Below are 18811 nucleotides of genomic sequence, written 5' to 3'. Positions count from 1 at the left end.
TAACAGTGCTTACAACGGAATGTCTCTAAACTTATTATTAACTGACACTAGTTATGTATGTGTAACTAATGTTTCAGTTCGTTATTATTATTTACAACATGTTTCTCACTTAAGCATTTAACAAGTTATTTTTGATCCCATTTGTACATCTTACGAAAATTAAAAAAATCTTCTCTGGACTGTTTCTCCAACAAAAGCAGGATCAGCTATAACTTTAAAAAAAAAAATAAATTCCATTTCAGAAGAAACAATGAATCAGCAGGTGCTCCAATAATTGTCCATCTATATATCATCCATGTTCAATGAAAAAAAGTAACTTAATTTTAACAGATTTTTTAATTACTACATAATCTGAACACACAATCTGTCCATTCAACTGTGTCAAAATATCTTGCTGATTGGACCAATAGAAATTTTCCTAAATTACCTGAAATAAACTTTTTTTTTTTTATTGACTTCCATCAAAAGTTGAGAAGATTTTATCTCTCTCCTCTAAAGTTGGTGTTTTGGAGATCCTCTCCATTTTTATTGGACAGTACCAAATATCTTATTATGTATAATGTCATATACTTTTGTTAAATAACAAGGTCACGTATTACTGTAAACAGAGATGTGTTGAGATGTGAGCAGTTGTTTCACATAAATATTATCTCTCTCCTTCCCTCTGTCCCTGCTGTTTTTTCCTCCTTCCCGCTCTTCCAGTGTTTATTGATATTTAGTGTACTGTGTTTTCAGGTAACTCAGTTTATCTCGATCACTCTTCCTTCAGCAGATGCTTATACCAACATCAGGAAGGTGGAAGGACGTCCTCTTATCTTGTGCCTGGAAACTTTGAGGGGGAAGAAGCTGCAGGGCTGTGAATGGCTGTAACACATGGACTGTAAAACTGTCCTCTGTGACAGTCACACTGATTGATTCTGTTTTGTCCTTGTTTGTGACGTCCAACTGGAGAATTTGGATTTGATCTTTGGATTCGAGTGAAATTCACTGGAATTTCAGGTTAGCTTATAAAAGATAATGGATGAAACAGATGGACGTTTTGCTTTTAGCACAGCACAGCTGCAGTCTGAAGAACCTTGTCTACAAATATAAAAATATCTGGATATTTTAAAAAGCAGGTGGCCTCGTGTCCTTATGTGCGTATTCCGTATTTGATCCTGTAGGTTGTGAGTAAAGTTGAGCCTGACCCTGTCACCAGTTCACTGGTTGTCCTTCCTTTAAACATGTTTGGGGCCAATGGGTTCATGTTTATCTGCTCCACAGTTATATTCTATTGACAATACTTCTCTCCTTAGCAAGACAAGCTGTATGTGTACTTTTGCGGGTCTGATCAGCAATGGTTGCAACTTAATATAGCGGAGTGTTTTCTTTAGAATAGGTGTTCAAAACACATTTGGATGTAAAGTGTAGGACATGGGTACCGTTATACTCTCCTGTGATGTTCTAAATATTTTATATTTTGTAATTTTTTTGCACTGTATAATGTTTTTATATGTATGAGAGGCCAAAACACAGATAACACATAAACACATAAGAGTATTTCCAGAGTTCAGTGGGAATGTGCCATTGCTGAGGCGTCTTCCAGCCAAAGCCCATCTGTTTCATCTATTAGCCTACCTTTTATAATCTAACCTGAAATTCCAGTAAATTTAATTGAAACTGAATCTGTAAAATCTTGATAATAGGGCTAACCATTAGAAGAATGAACATAAACAGTTTGACATATAGTGTAGTGGTTAGGACCTTATTGTATGATGCACAATATATTGTAATATATACAGCTCTGGAAAAAACTAAGAGACTACTTTAAAATGATGAATTTCTTTGATTTGATTTTACCAAATTGAAAACCTCTGGAATATAATCAAGAGGAAGATGGATGACCACAAGCCATCAAACCAAGCTGAACTGCTTGAATTTTTGCACCAGGAGTAAAAGCATAAAGTTAAGACTGGTGGAGTAGAACATACCAGGGTGCATGAAATCTGTGATTAAAAACCAGGATTATTCCAACATATATTGATTTTTCAACTTTTAAATCTTTATGAGTATAAACTTGTTATTAGACATTATTTGAGGTCTGAAAGCTCTGCATCTTTTTTTGTTATTTCAGACATTTCTTATTTTCTGTTAATAAATGCTCTAAATGACAATATTTTTATTTGGTATTTGAGAGAAATGTTGTCTGTAGTTTATAGAATAAAACAACAATGTTCATTTTACTCAAATATAAACCTATAAATAGCAAAAACAGAAAAGCTGATTCAGAAACTGAAGTGATCTCTTAATTTTTTTCCAGAGTTGTATATAAAATAGTAATGCCGTGATTTTGCCAAATTTGTTTTGCTATTTACTTTACTAAAACAGTAATGATATTTTGTTACTGTTATATATAAAATAGTATAACAGTTGGTAAGTAAAACATAAGACAAAAATATTTTTTAGCTGAATGTGTGAAATTGTTATACTTTCATTAAATAAAACTTTATCTTTATTTGTTTAGTTGCAGTACTATACTGTTAAAATAAATAAAATACTTTTTAATGCTTTTTATTTTGTCAAGAATATATTTATTGCAAAAATACCCTGAAATATTGTGATATTATTTTATGGCCATATCATCCACTGCTAAAACTTGTAAAATATGTATTTAAGCTGTTGCACAGAATCGCATGGTGACTGCTGTCATCTTGTATCAGTTTACACATTTATAATGCTACTGCTGTGTCACTCTGAGCTTCTGCTGTGTCAGTCTGAGCTAGTGATGCTCTTGACAAAGCACTTCATGCTGGGGATGGGAGTTCTTGGTTTGCTGCTCTGGAAAAAATAATCACCTCTATAACTGTCAGTACCAAGAGATGTATTAAAAAACAAAAGTCATATTTTATTTTATTTTTTCTCAATTTGTGTATGTCTAGTTTAGAGTATTTCTAGTAACACTTAACAAAAAAGTTTGGGTGGTAAACATTTACCATTTTTTTTGTAACTTAACCGAAAAGATCCCATGGTGATGTACGTGTCACAGACCCTTTAAAAGCTGTGTAAATTTCCTTACAGTTCCATACAGCACTCTTGATTTCATAAAGTCCCTAAGTAACATATACTGAACATCCTGAGAGTATTACAGAACAGTGTGTGAATCTGTGTTTTTTCATTTGACCATTACAGAATGAAGTGCTGAGTTAGTTCTGGAGATAAATGGAGCTGAGCTGTAGAAGCCAAAAAATACAATTTTAAATGGAACTTAAATCAATGCTTTAATCAATGTATTACGTTCCACAGAACTACTTCTGACACCATTTCTCGAATAAAATGTTAATAATTGTTATGAAGTTTTATTATTTGTGTTACATCAGGATTTTAACCTGATTAATGAGTTTCTCACTAAGTTTATCTGATTCGTTTTTTTTTTACTTGTTATCAATATTCAAGTTCAATATTCTTACTGTGTGTTACAGTACAAAGTCATCACTACTGAGGAACAGGTTTGTAGTGTTTGACAAATAATCCCTTGCCTCCGTAATTGTATTAAATATTAATGAATGACTGTTCTTAATGGAGTGTTGTCTGAGTGACCAGAGATCACAGTTGTTCTGCTTAGGATTCTTCAAACAGGTTAATAATATTATGCACTGTATAGGGAGAAATATGCAAATTATATCCTAAATTATAAGGAACTATGAGGAACATTGTTTTTAAACATTTTAATAATTTCCTTACACATTTGTTACTAACAGGAGATGCCCACCTTTGTTCTTTTGTTCTAAAACTTTTATACATCCTCTTTTTGAATTCTTGTTTTTTAAACTTTCGTTACCCCATTTGTAGGCCTGAAATGCAGGAATATGTTAACAAATGAAATAAAGTTGACCAGATAAATATCTTCCATAGTAAAAAAAAAAGATTTAATCAACAAGTTACGATAACTTTTTTTCATTTATCTTAGCTCATCAAATTAAGTTTTGTTATTTAAAATTATTTCAAATTATAAGTGTTTTTTTTTTTAAGTTAACTTAAAGCTGTGAGTTATAGCTCACACCTTTCCCATTGGCTCCTGCAACCATTCATTTACATGGTTGCTGTATCTCCCTCTTCCCTTCATTTACCATCATTGTGTGTTCTGTTATGTTTTATGTAAGGGGTGTCTGGACAGCCTCTGTGTTGATGGTTTTAAGAGCAAGTTGCCATTTGCTGCAGGTTGTCATGTTGTCATACTAAACAATGAATTTTTTCTCCTATTTTTATTGGTTAAAGCTGCTAATATGGCCAGGTCATGTTTGTAAATGAGAACTGGTTCTCAAACATTTTACCTGGTAAAATAAAGGTTGAATAATATTTATGTACAGTATGGATTCATGCTGTCTAGAATCCCTTTTTAATTTGCAGTTTCCACTGTGTCTTTTGTTAGGGGGTGTAATATTTCAATCGATCTTTGGGGAATGTCTTGAATATATCTGAAATAAACATTTGTTATTTGCCAAGACTTCTGTCAAGGTTCTTAAATCATCTTACCATGTTTTGGCACAGTTAAAAATGGGAAAACCTCCAAATGTTCCTTCAGGATATTACCAATTTAACAGCAATACTATTTTGTAGGCTGTCCATTTACTTCCACAACCTCGCTGACCTTTTTTAAGACATGGAGTCAACAAGGCCTTTGAAGGTATTTTGTGTACATGTTCCACAATACATTAGCAGCAAATTCTTTAAATAATGGTGTGGGGCCTTCATGAATCGCTTCACGGAGCTTAGAGTGTCCATGACCCTGACTCAGGTTTACTGGTTCCCCAGTTCAACTTTAAGAACTAGAAGACTATTCACTTGCTGAATAATGTTTACACCTGTGGTTCTAATGTTATGGCTGTTTAGTGTATATTTGTAAGGACAGTACATTGTACTGCATTTCGTAGAGTTAGACAAAGCAGTCCCTTGCCTGTGAAGTGCTGTCTGAGGGATCAGAGATTACAGGTGTTCTGCTTAGGATTCCCTCAATAGGTTAATGATAGTGTGCACTTTAGAGGATGAACTATGCAAATACTATCCAGTTTTTTAGGATAGTAGTTTAGGAACATAGTTTTTAAACATTTTAATATTTTTTCCCAGACATTTGTTATAAACTGAAGATCCTATGACCATCTTTGCTTCTCGAAGTCTCAGACTGTTATACCTCACCCCACCTTTTTAGAATGCATTGTAGGCCTAAAATACAAAAATATATTAACAAATGAAATAAATATGACCAGATAAATATTCAAGATTGTTGATACTTTTAATGAATTTCCTTTATAAATCATTGACAGACTAACACAGTGATATTTGAGAAGTGAAATGAAGTTTATAGGATTTACAGAAAGTGTGCAATAATTCTGTAAACAAAATTAGGCTGGTGCATAAATTTTGGCACCCTTGACCTGACATTTTATTGATTTGAATACCTTTAGTACTAATTATTGGAACCAAAAATTAGTTTGGCAAACTCAGTGACCCTGACCTACATACACAGGTGAATCCAATAATGAGAAAGGGTTAAGGTGCCAATTGCAAGTTTTTCTCCTCTTTGAATCTTCTTTGAAGAGAGGCAACATGAGAGCCTCAAAACACAACTTTCAAATGACCTGAACACAAAGATTGTTCAACATCATGGTTTAGAGGAAGGATAAAAAAAGCTAAAATCTCAGAGATTTCAGCTGTCAGTTTCTACTGTGAGGAACATAGTGAGGTAATGGATGACCACAGGAACAGTTCTAGTTAAGGCCCGAAGTGGCAGGGCAAGAAAAATCTCAGATAAGCAGAGGAGAAGGATGGTGAGAACAGTCATAGTCAAACCACAGACCAGCTCCAAAGACCTACATCATCATCTTGCTGCAGATGGCGTCACTGTGCATAGTTCAGCTCTTTAGCTCACTTTACACAAAAAAGAGTCGGTATGGGAGAGTAATGCAGAAGAAGCCTTTTCTTAGCGCACGCCACAAACAGAGTTGCTTGAGGTATGCTAAAGCTAAAGTACATTTAGACAAGCCAGCTTCATTTTGGAATAAGGTTCTGTGGACTGATGAATCTAAAATTAAGTTATTTGGAGGGCGGTACGCATGGTGTAAAAAGAACACAGCATTTCAAAGCAATCACTTGCTCCCCACAATAAATAAGGTGGTGGTTCCATCATGCTGTGGGGCTGTGTGATCAGTGCAGGTACTGGGAATCTTGTTAAAGTTAAGAGTTGCATAGATTCCAGTCAATATCAGCAAATTCTTGAGAACAATGTTGAAGTATCAGTGAGAAAGTCTAAGTTGTGTCGGGGCTTAATATTTCATCAAGACAACGATCTTAAACACTAAACACTGCTTAAAATATACAAAAGTTTTCATGCAGAGGAACAAGTACAACGTTCGGGAATGATCATCTCAGTCCACAGACCTGAATATTATTGAAAATAATCTGTGGTGTGATTTAAAGTGGGCTGTTCACGCTCAGAAACCATCAAACCTGACTAAACTTCCTTTCACTTTTTAAATATCACTGTGTTTGTCTGCTATGTGATATATTTAACTGAAATTGCTGATCCGAAAACCAATGATTTACAAAGGAAAATCATGAAAATTATCATTGATGCCCAAACTGTATCATAACATAATAGTATAAAAGTAATAATATTGTGTAGGCTGTCCATTTACTTCCACAACCTCGCTGACCTTTTTTAAGACATGGAGTCAACAAGGCCTTTGAAGGTATTTTGTGTACATGTTCCACAATACATTAGCAGCAAATTCTTTAAATAATGGTGTGGGGCCTTCATGGATCGCTTCACTGAGCTTTGAATGTATGACCCTGACTCAGGTTTACTGGGGACAGTAATCTACTTGCAGAGTTACATTTTAGTCAGTAATATTATTTCAACTCATTCAGCTGTAAAACGAAACATAAAAAAATATTGCCAAAAGAATTGGATCCTTTTTAGAAGGCCTTCCCTGGACATTAGAAACAGCTTCTCCAACAAAAGCAGGATTAACGAAACTATGGTCATTTAGAAGCCAAAACATAAAAACCACCTGTAGACCTACTCTTCCTGCCCAAACAGCTCTCAGGGTCAGTTGAGACCAGGCTGTAACTAGACCTCTGAACTGTTTTGTGTACATGTTCCACAATACATTAGCAGTAGATTCTGTACATTCTTTTAAAGTGTTTGGTGCTGCCTCCATGAGTCTTGGGTGCACTTGAACCAGTCGCAGTTTCACTGGTTGTTCTTCCTTGGGACAAGGAAGTAGGTACTTATTTGTTGATTTATGTATATAGATACCGTTAGGCATGTCTATAATATACAGCTCTGGAAAAAAAATAAGAGACCATCTAAAATTATTAGTTTCTTTGATTTTACCAAATTGAAAACCTCTGGAATATAATAAAGAGGAAGATGGATGATCACAAGCCATCAAACCAAGCTAAACTGCTTGAATTTTTGCACCAGGAGTGGCATAAGGTTATCCAAAAGCAGTGTGTAAGACTGGTGGAGGAGGTCTGGAAGCTCTGCATCTTATTTGAGGTCTGAAAGCTCTGCATCTGTTTTGTTATTTCAGTCATTTCTCATTTTATGCAAATAAATGCTCTAAATTATAACATTTTTTATTTGGAATTTGGGAGAAATGTTGTTCGTAGTTTATTGAATAAAACAACAATGTTCATTTTACTCAAACATGTACATATAAATAGCAAAATCAGAGAAACTGATTCAGAAACTGAAGTGTTCTCTTAATTGTACACAAGATGTGAACAAAAGAAAAAAAGTAAAAGGAATGAGAAAAAATATATAGATTTTGTGGTTGTACATGTTATTTTTCCCTTTTCCTCTTCCTTAATTAATTTACATTTACATTTTAATAGAAACACAAATAAACTGGAATGTCCTTTTGAACTGATACATTTGTATTTGATTATTTATATATTATGGAAAGCAATGTGGTCTCTGTTGATCCTACAGAAGCATTTACACAGAGGTATTATCTTTATCTTAACCTTCTTGTAATTATAGAGCTTATTAAATACTGACATCTAGTGGCTGAAAACACGCTCTACCACCCCACATTAAAAAAAGCTGTATAACGTACAAAAAAGTTATTTAAAGTGAAGGTAAATTAGTTACATTTAATTGTAATAATGTTTTCATAAAAAAAAGACACTTAATTAAGGCACTTAATGTACCAGTGAAAAGTTTGGACACGCCTTCCCATTCAATTATTTTTTTTTATTCCTTTATTTATTCTTTATTTTCTACATTTTAGATTAATATTAAGCCATGAAAATTATTAAGGGACACAATTATGGAATTACGTAGTAAACAGTAAAAAAAAGTGTTTGTCCAATAAACAGAATTGTTGAATGTTAGTTATGCTAGCAACTATAATTATTGCTTTTTTTTTTTTTTCTTTTTTTTTTAAATACATTTTTTTTTTTTTTAGTGCTTTGTATAGCATTGTTATTTACTCTGCAGGAAGACATTATTGTGGAATTCACATTTTAAAATGTACCTAAAAAAAAAAAGGAATCAGATCTGTAAAACATATTCAACCACAACCACAGGGGTAATATGAGCTGGAAATCTACGCATATGTGCAGCGGGTCACGAGCCACTTTAAATTAAAAAGCGCGGGAATCCAGTTCTGAGGTAAACTATTAAATTTACCTCAGGACTGCGGAAGCTTCGCATTCGGTTTTCAGATAAAGTTTTGAGGTAAGAACACCATATATAATGAAACACACAATAAAAGCTCATAATTATATTTTTTGTTAATTAAATATGCCATTTATACTGTGTTTATGAGGAACTGTTCAGGCTAGCTAGCTGGCTAACCAGCATTAAACAACTGTCGTTAGCTAGCTAGCTAGTCATATCTTATATTATATTCATTAATTTGGTTCTGTAGGTGTTAAGGTTTTAATTGAGTACTGTAGGTTTGGTGTTAATTTAGCAATGTAGATGTTAATTTAAGTAAGTACAATTTTTAATAAAGTAAATTTTTAATTTACCACTGTGTATAATAGGGGTGTGGAATATCCTAACGTACGCAATAATATCACCAACATTTTTAAATTTTGTGAACGATATTATACCCTGAAATATTATTCCATATCACCCACCCTTAATCATCACATCAGGGTACTACTTTTTACTGTTTTTAGTAAAATAAAAATTCACACCTTTCTTATTTTCCATTGTCTACTTGAGACAGATTATATCTGTACAGTATCATTTATTTTACTTTAATCCTTGATATATAGAGATATTTGGAGTGCATTATTAGTATCATGATATTCTGCATCATTGACTTCTGTTACAAATATGATAAAATTCTTGTATTTTTAATATCTCAGTTAGGGGTGTGCATCACCATATGGTATGCAACAATAAAACTAAATTTTAATTTTGTTGCATTAGTGTATTTTTGACATTTAGTGTTTTGTCTTATCGCCAAGAGTATAGTTATCACAAAAGTACCATGAAATACCATATTATTTTTATTAAATGTTTTATTATTATTTAATTAAATAATGTAGGTGCTCTGTGTGTTAAATTAAATGTTAATTCAGTAGTAAGGGGTGGGCGATATGGCCCTAAAATAATATCACGGTATTTCATGGAATTTTCAAGATAACAATACTCTTGCCAATATGACAAAACACTGAATTAAAAAATATATATTTTAAGATTACAGTACTGCAACAAAATGAAAAGTATGTTTTATTGTTGCATACAATATGATATAGCACACCCCTAACTGAGATATTAAAAATACAAGTAGAAGAAGTCAATGATTCAGAATGTCATGATACTAATAATGCACTCCATATATTCAGGATTTTTAACTTTAATTCAGTACAGCAAATGTTAATTCAGTACTGTGGGTGTTAGTTTAAACATTAATTCAGCCGTGTTTATTTATTTTTATTTTTTCCAGGGAATTTGGACTGTTTGCTGTGAAGCTGTGTGCAGATGGCTTGGATGTAGTCGGATGTTAGGCCAATGCTGTTTCCTTCGTGCTTCAGACAACACAGGTACGTGGCCATCATTCTTATCGCAGGTAAATATTTGGTGACAGCGCGTGACCACATGCTGTTTTGAGGGTCTGTTCAGGGATTTTTCAGCTTGTGCTTGGCTTGAGACAGCTCTTTCCCTCTCCTCTCTTTCTCACACTGCAATGGACTGCCCCATGCTCATCTTCAACGGCAGCCAGCGCAACCTGGACACCATTGTGATTCTGGAGGAGCTTGTGAGTGCTGCCAGTCTGCTGTCACTGATTCTGAACGCAGCGGCTGTGGGGCTGGTGCTGGTTAACACACGCCCAAATCGAGGGCCCTACGCCGCACTGTTGTGCAGCCTCGCACTTTCGGATGCCCTCACGAGCTCCACATCAGTGTACGTGAGTGTGCGCACAGCACTGAGTCCTGCAAACTCTGTGATCGCCACGGACGTACCTCTGCCTGTCTACACCCTGCTGACCACTGGCATCTTATCAGGCACGTATGGTGTCCTTTCCATTGGCGTGGAGCGCCTCCTGGCGGTGTGTGGGGCACACAAGAGGCGTGTGCAGTTGAAGAGCCGTGTGCTGAAGGTGTTGGCCCTGTGCTGGACACTGGCGGTGGTCGTGGGAAGCCTGCCACTCTTCGGCTGGAACTGTGCAATCAGTGGTGAGGCCTCGACGCTCTATGGCCCACTGTGCATCAACTACCTGCTCTTCGTGGTGGTCCCCAACACTATGGTGGTCTTCGTGGTGTTGTCTGTGACCTATGTAACCGTCATTGTGAAGCTACGGGAGCTAAACTCCAGTAGGGCAAGCACCACGCGGGCCGAGGCACGCATCACCAGGATGGCCTGGATCATCTGGGGACTGGCCCTGGTGGCCTACACGCCCTTCCTGGCCGGGGTGCTCTGGGACGCGTCCCACAGTTCGTGCCCCGAGAAGCTAAAGACGAGCGTGATTGTGTACAAGAATGTGGCGTATGCATTCCTGGTGCTCAACTCCATTGGAAACCCCATCTTGTACACGTTCAGCTGCCCGGACGTGTGGCGCCTGGCGAAGTGGAGCCGCTGGAGGAGATTTAGGAAAATTAGGGCAAACAGGATCAACGTGTGCGTGAACACTGTGTCAGACACACGCCTGTTTTAGAGCTGATTGGAACTGGAATCTGGAAAAAGAACTGATTTACAAAACGGTTTCTACCAATGGGAGGAAACAATTAAGCATCAAAAGGATTATTTGTTATAGTTCTACATAGACCGTCTACAAAAGAGTTACCACCTAGACAAAGAACCATTTAGTAACCATAGTACATTGTCATGGTTATATAAAACACCATTTGTGAAAAGGGTTTCATTGTATACAAAAGTATCATTTAAGCAATCAATTCCATCCAGGAAAAGAACAATTTAATCTATCAGATGATAATTTGTCCTGGATCTGTAAAGACCAGTATGGTAAGGGTTTTTGATCAATGCAAATTAGCCTTTGACAAGATAAAGAGAAAAACATTTAGGCATTAAACCAGTTCTTTAAGTTGCCATGGTTGAGTAAAAAAAACATCTGCAGAATGGGTTTCTTCAAAGTAAACAACCAAAGGTTCTAGTCTGTAAAGATCCATCTGCAGAACAGGTTAATCTAAAGTAAAGAAGCAAAAGTTCTAGTCTGCAGAATGGGGTTCTCTAAAGCAAAGAACCAAAAGTTCTAGCCTGTAAAGAACATTAGAGTTTCTCTACTGTAAAGAATCAAAGGTTCTAGTAGTTATAAAATCTTTAAAGAATCATCTACTAAAGGTTTCTCCAGAGTGTTGTTTAGACCTGGCAAAGAACTCAGCATGTATTTGTTGTTTAAGTTATCATAGTTAAATATAGACCCATCTTCATAAAGGTTTTTACCATGGCTAAAAACCCTTTAGCTTAACATCAGAATCATTAAACATCAGAAAAACATCCAGTAAAATATTTTTAAGGGGTTTTGCTTACAAATGTTGTGGTTGATTTCAGCACCTTGGCCAGGGACTGTGGGACGAACCAGACCAGATGTATACAGTGTGACATGAATTTTGGTTTGGACTTTGGTGCTGAGGTTCAGGCATGACAATGCCTATAGATGTCTCAGTAATGCTGATCAATTTCTGTGTTTTATAAGTGTCTGTCTAGATATTGACATTGACAGAAACACTCAGATCAGTACCACTAATCTTGCCTCTGTACAGTATATCACGGCACTGTAATTGAAATTGAGTAATCAAGATGTGATACACAACGTGTAGATTTCAGCTTTTTTAAAAATTTTATTAAGTGTTTAGGAATCACAGCTGCTTTTTGCAAAGTGTCTCTGTTTACAATGACTGGCTTATAAGCAAATTCATATATATCGCAAGACAAATCCGAATCAGAGCCGATGAATCAACATCAGAGCCGATGAATCAACGCTCTGATGTGATATATGTGCAAAGGATGAATGGACACAGGACACATGGACAATGGACAATAAACTACAAGTCCATTGTCCATTGTCCATGTGTCCTGTGTCCATTCATCCTTTGCACATATATCACATCAGAGCGTTGATTCATCGGCTCTGCTTTGATCTTCTGAAGTAAAAGTAAGCAAAGTAAGAGCAGACAATAGGTTTCAGCAGGGCAGAGTTTTATCTTATGAGACCAGCAGCTCTGAGAATTCAGGAAACTTCAGCAAAACAAAAAATAAAGAAAAAGAAAAATGCACACTTTGGCAACTTCTTTGTAGTGATACCAGTATAATAGGCCTATCAGTCAAATTCTACACTTGGTACCACATGGCTTCAGTTCCGCAAGCAGGGCTGTGAGATTGCTTTAAAGTTGTCCAGTGTAAATAATTACTTAAATCCGGCAGAAATGTTTGAAAAACTGGCACCTAAACTCAATCCCAATTTCTCTTTTTTTTTACACCTAACCCTACTTTTCAAGAATGACCCTTCCCTTTTGAATACAGTTAAGGGGAAGGGGTGAAATCCTCCCCCTAAGAATTGGGACAACTCTTCAAGCACCTGATACAGATATAGCTATAGCAGTGGAGTGCATAAGTTTAACAACCTAGCTGCTGGTTAAGTAGTTAACTTTAGGGCTGTATCATCACTTTGTTTTACAAAGTGAGCAGGAGATGCAGCAATTAATTATTAGGAACATTTCCTGCAGTCTCTGTCATCTGTGGCACCATGCATGTTATGAAGAAAGTGGCCATAAAACATTGAAACTACACATTAAACTATGATAATTTAGTGGTTATTATAATTTTAACACGGAAAATATTAAAATTTGTGGGTTTGTGTGCCGCCATCTTGCCAGCGATTTTTGAAGGACAATGTAGCCCCAACATTCCCCTCCGCCTTCCAACCTAACTAGAATCCGGACTTCCTACCCCTAGGTTGAATCAAAGAAGGACCAACTGTTTATCAGCATAGGGTTTATTTTTGTTTATGTTCTATTTGGTTTGACTGGTTTAAAAGCATGACCAATCTTGACTAAGCTGGTCGACCAACTAGCCAATTTCGTTAACCCGCATGACCTGCATGACCAATGCAGTTGACAGTTAGCTTACCATTATAGGATAAGTTTTGTCTGGTTGACCAGATTTTTAACCACTATGAGAATCTAAGACTCTCTGAAAAAAAGCTACCTGGAAAAACTGTTAGTTTTAAACTGATTTTGTATTGAGGTCAAGATGTTGGATGATTAACACCCACCTCAACCCAAAAGTACTGTATGGGGTATCATCATTCAAGAGAACATAGTTCCACAGCTCAAAGCTTGAGGCGTTTTACACCTCTAGCCCATGCCTGGCAGTAGGCATGGTGCCAGCATATGTGTGCATTTGCTCATCTGTATCAGCAGAAGATGCAACTTAGGTGCAAGAAGGGGACTGTATTCATTAGAACAGCTGTCCAACAAACATTTGGACATATATGACTGTTTTCCCAGACATTCCCAGGATTAAGCCTAGTAGTCCTAGACTGCGTTTTCCTTTCAATGAAAAATCACCATACAAACTACAGTGTAGTTCAAGACTATGCCTAACTCCTGTTTGAAAAACTGCCCAATAGTGTGTTATGTGGAATAATGGGACCTGCTGAGATCATTGTAAACGTCACATGTGTGTTTAGTTATATAATGCAGATAACCCAAATACACATCCTATTCTTTTTCTATCAGTTAAATATTTGCTGAAAGTGTCACAGCACAGCATGAAAAACGCGAGCCTGTGTGTTTGCATTGTTCTCAGGCCTGCTGGCTACCATGACTATAATGGACTTCTTGAGTAGCTGGCTGTGGATTCTCAAACACAATACAGTATGCTTCCCAAAACCATTACTATGCAGTGTTTTTTTATTATCAGAGAGCAGCATTATTCTGATACTACGATACCTGGACATTGTCACGCACACTAATGCAGGTGCAGGCCTGACGTAGACAGAACTGGTGTGATGGTGATTCAGGTGCTTGTTTATGTTCTGGTCTGGATATGATTGTTGTGATCAACACTTTTAGAAAAAGCTGTAGTTTTGTATATTGCTTTTATATTCTCTATTTTAGTGTAGCAGTATGGAATCAGTGTCCTTAAGATGAGCTGGAGATGTGATTTAGGTCCAGAACCAACATACAAACCTGAACTGAATGCAGTCAAATCCTCACAGTAATGTTATGTAGTCGCACATTAGAGGAAAACCTTTACAGTAGAGCATTTGGGGCTGTATTTGAAGCAAAAATGGTAAGAACCATGGCCATTAATAAACACCAGTGACCCAGTTCCATTGGCAGCCATAACACTACCTGCACCATGTTTGACAGACGATGTAGTATGCTCAGATTATGAATGCTTTGACCTTGTTTACACCTGGTCATTTCATAAGTCTGGAGTGTCAGGACTATATCTGGATAAGGCCAAGTCACATTAAAATGCAGGAAGTGTAAACACCCAAATAAAATGTTTAAACCAGATATAAATTCGATCACTCAAACCACTTCAGGAGGTAGTCTAAAGTGCATTTAAAATTCGTTATAGCAGTGTAAATGTATTAGACAACTGAACTTCCTGCTGGTATAACCGAAACACCAGTAATTATTGCTTTGCAATTAAAAATGTTACCGTTTCCAGCCTGACTAATCAGAGACACATTTGACTACCAGTTGGTAATAAATTTTATCTGAGGTAATTGAGGTAAAGGTTCTGTAGTTATGTTCGATTTTTGAAAAATGACGCACCCATTATCTTGAGGGGGGTTTTGAATTAACCAAATGTTCTTTACCTAGGAAAGGATTCATCGTAGTTTAGCTTCACAGCACATTCCTTCTTTTAAAAAATGTATGAAATTATTGTTCTTGTCAGTTTTTCATTGTATCACTGATGGGTTAGATTTTTAGCCTATTGATTGCCTCCAATAAACAGCTAATTGTACTGGAATTTACCCAGGCCATTTAATTGCCCCACTACTTTTGAGCAACCAACCTAACAAACTTAAAAATAATTTAATTTTCCCCAAAATCGTCAGTGTGCCTTATAATCTGGTTCGCCTTATGTATAAACTTTTAAAAATAGTGTCTTCTGACTGTGCTCACTATTATGCGTGTATTTGTGTTTTCATAGCATGAGTAAGTTAAAGAGGACAAATTCTACCTGTACTTCCAGCACAATCTCATCTGAAAACTTGTTTAAAACAAACAAACCAAAAAACAGAACAGTGCAATACAGATCTCATAGTCATATATTTTTATTTAACCCATGGGATTTGACTTGAACAGTGCATTTCTTTACATCAATTATTCACTAAGTGACAGGTTTGAGCCACTAGTACAGATAAGTATATATTACACTTCTGGGTTCATTATTTTTTACCTCTCTAAATCAAAAACGTTCCTTCATCATTTTTGCCATTTGAAAGAAAGCCATTAGACATTGTGGATCCTGACCGGAACCTCAGAAAATACTCATTAGCTAGCTAACTATTTGTACCTTTTAAACATGATAAACCGTTACTGGTAGGTAACACGGTGTATTTCATGAGAAATGAAGGCGAAAAAGAAAATCATACAAAAAGAAAAATAAATGGCACTATTATTTCAAGGAACAACATTAAACAATGCACATACAGCAAAAACTCAAGGAACCATTTCTGATAGAAAAAGCACAAGAAAATAAAGAAGATCATGGTTTTGAGTATATAATGCTATTGTGTAATGTTCCGATTTAGGGACACACACGAAATAAAACATTACCTCATGTCCAAACAACACAATGGCTCTTGGTTTTGACCCTCAACTCAACTTTTTTTTGTTAGTTGATGTTCGAGTCATTCCTTGATTAGGAGGAACAGTAGAACATTGCTACAGAATCACGTAGTGTCCAGAAAAATGTGGTGCATAACTTTTTTTTTTTTCATCGTTTTGTTTTCGTTACACAAAGCAGAAAGGGACAAGAAGAACGCGACCCACCAGACAGATGCATTTGTGGACAGTGATGATAAACGTTCTCCATTTAAACTCTTACACGGAAACGCTTTTGCACTGATCTGAGGCTTGAGACCCTCTTAATCTTAATCCCTCCTCGCTTTTTACGAACCCTTACGAAAAATACATACAAAACTGGCCTCGGATCAGCGTCAAATGGCAACATGTCTTCTCAGTAACTCCCAAGCTCACGTACAAAACATAAAACAAATCAAAATAAAAAAAACACGACATTCAAGCTTAGCACAGGCACAGCCCACCGGAACAGACCACAGCGAGTAAACAAACCGCGGGTATTTCTCCCTTTTGCTTGGGTTTGGTCTCTTGGATTTTTTCCCTCCAAATTTACAACAGCTTATAGTGCACAAAAGTAAGGATAAAAAATTATAATTCTGTTTAAATACTGTAGCAGCAGCGATCTCTTTTCTTTTTCTTTTATATAAAGCCTCGGGTAGGACGAGCACAGGGCACCCGAGCCACCGGCTTCGAGGGCAGACGAGAGAGATTGTCCTTTGAGGTGTGTAGGGGGGGTTTGTGTTTGTTTGTGTGTTTGGGTGTATACGTGTGTGTATACAAGCTTAACAGGTGGGTAAATCTGTGTGACGAACAGGTTTTTACAGTAGGGCTGTGAGTATATGTATATATGACTGATTTTCCAAGATGTAAAAGTCCCTCTCAGTCTCTAATAATTGAGGGAGGGGTATTTTAGTGTAGCTTTGTCGCCACCTGGTGGACTAATGCCGTTAGCCAGCAGGACGCTGGCAACCTGTCGCTGATGGCTCCACCAGCTTAACCAGACGGATTAGTCAGTTCAGTTCAGTTTATCTCCATGTGATTAAAAAACCCATCACTCCACCACACACCACGCCTTCCTTGTGTCTCTCTCTCTTACAGACTCCATCCTTTTGTCTGTTTGTCCGTCTGTCCCTCTGTCCGTCCTTTCTTTCTCTCAGTCCTGTCCATGCCCCTTCTTCCCAGCACTTCAAGCTCATAATGACCCATGAGTCCGTCTCCTCCTCATCATCCTTACCCACATCCTCTCCCTCACAAAGCAGTGTGGGCAGGGCGCCTCTGCCAAAAACATCAGGCACCTCTAAAGGGCACCTATGCAAGGAGGGCCTGGGCAGCCCATGATGTGACTGAGGAGGTTAACTGGTGTGCTCAGCTGGAGGCCGTAGCGATGGGCTTTTTGAGCTGCTGTGAGCGGATCTCTCGCGTGCGACTCTCCTGCAGCAGGTCGTAGCAGGTGTTGCACACCAGCACCGGATCGTACAGCTGCTGATCTGGAATGGGCAGCTTCAGGTGGCAGCAGTCTTTACAGAACACGTTCCCACAGTTCCTGAGGAGAGACACATTGATATATTTATATATTTATTGATATAAATAGGGGTAAATACTTTATTCTAAATGCTTTAGAATACACTGTGGTTCCACCTGGACATATTTAGCTGTTAAACTCAAAGCTGATTGGAGTCTGACTATGGCGAGTGTGAATGATGCCAGAAGCTAGAAAACTAGTTGGAATCTTTTTCTTTTCTTTTGTTAGGCTTAAGCTGTCTAAAGCCCTATCCAGATGAGATTATTTTCTCAGGGGGACGTCTGTGAAAAATAATTCACACTTCTACTCAGTGATGAAACTCCTGAATCTGGACTGCAACTGAAAAAAACAGGAGGACCAGTGAGTTTTTTAGGCTTTCTCGGTCACATGACATCGCATTCAGTAGCTCCTCCACTTCCATTTGCTGTTGTGTTTAGGTGGATCCAAAGTGTAATTACGGTGCGTGGCAGTGGACAAACAGCTACTTTATTAAACATGAGGTGACGAAACTGAGAGATGTGACCACAGAGTTCAGTGAAAAACAGTAGATAATTCAGCCTGTAATTTTCTCAGAGGACGTCTGAGAAAAACACGTACATGTTCGTTCTGGACGAGAATAAAATCACAGAGTACCCCCCATAAAAAAGTTACACCAGGACCCCCATAAAAGAGAAACTTGCATCACGACCCCCTGAGAAACTAATCCCGTCCAGATAGGGCTTAAGTTTAAATTAAAACACAGATTCTATTACACAAGCTTTATATATTTTTAGATTTAAATTTTTGTAGGTTTCTAACAAAAAAAGAGAGTTTGAACTTGGTTGCTTATTTATATATATTTTTAATCTGTCCTACATAAAATATAAGCTATGCGAGAGTATGCTCACAGACTGTACTAATTACATCTTGGGTGAGGTGTGGACTACACCACACATGTGCTAACATAGTTAATAATACAACAGCTCATCAGCAATGTAGCATTAAGTCCAATATACAAAAAGA

The 18811-nt window shown here is 36.9% G+C and overlaps 2 protein-coding genes across 6 annotated transcripts in view; one reads left to right on the top strand and one right to left on the bottom strand.

Moving 5' to 3' along the window:
* The first annotated feature begins 8579 nt into the window (after nucleotides 1–8579).
* On the top strand, nucleotides 8580–12398 carry LOC103047625 (lysophosphatidic acid receptor 1-B). Its single transcript, XM_022665777.2, has 3 exons — nucleotides 8580–8722; nucleotides 9948–10044; nucleotides 10220–12398. Exons 2-3 carry the CDS (start codon nucleotides 10013–10015, stop codon nucleotides 11154–11156), a joined length of 969 nt encoding a protein of 322 aa, XP_022521498.2. The 5' UTR covers nucleotides 8580–8722; nucleotides 9948–10012; the 3' UTR covers nucleotides 11157–12398.
* Nucleotides 12399–15739: 3341 nt separating this feature from the next.
* mtmr4 (myotubularin related protein 4) overlaps nucleotides 15740–18811 on the bottom strand; it is a 108311-nt gene continuing 105239 nt past the window's right edge. For all 5 annotated transcript variants that reach the window (XM_049466277.1, XM_049466270.1, XM_049466283.1 and 2 more), the window contains one exon: nucleotides 15740–17830. In XM_049466277.1, coding sequence (XP_049322234.1) covers nucleotides 17653–17830 — 178 coding nt within the window. In that variant the 3' untranslated portion in view covers nucleotides 15740–17652. The remainder of the gene's footprint in view (nucleotides 17831–18811) is intronic.

This window comes from Astyanax mexicanus, chromosome 1, assembly GCF_023375975.1.
Source record: "Astyanax mexicanus isolate ESR-SI-001 chromosome 1, AstMex3_surface, whole genome shotgun sequence".
NCBI lineage: Eukaryota > Metazoa > Chordata > Actinopteri > Characiformes > Acestrorhamphidae > Astyanax > Astyanax mexicanus.
Note: the sequence above shows the minus strand (reverse complement) of the source record. Positions and strands in the feature narration are given on the sequence as shown.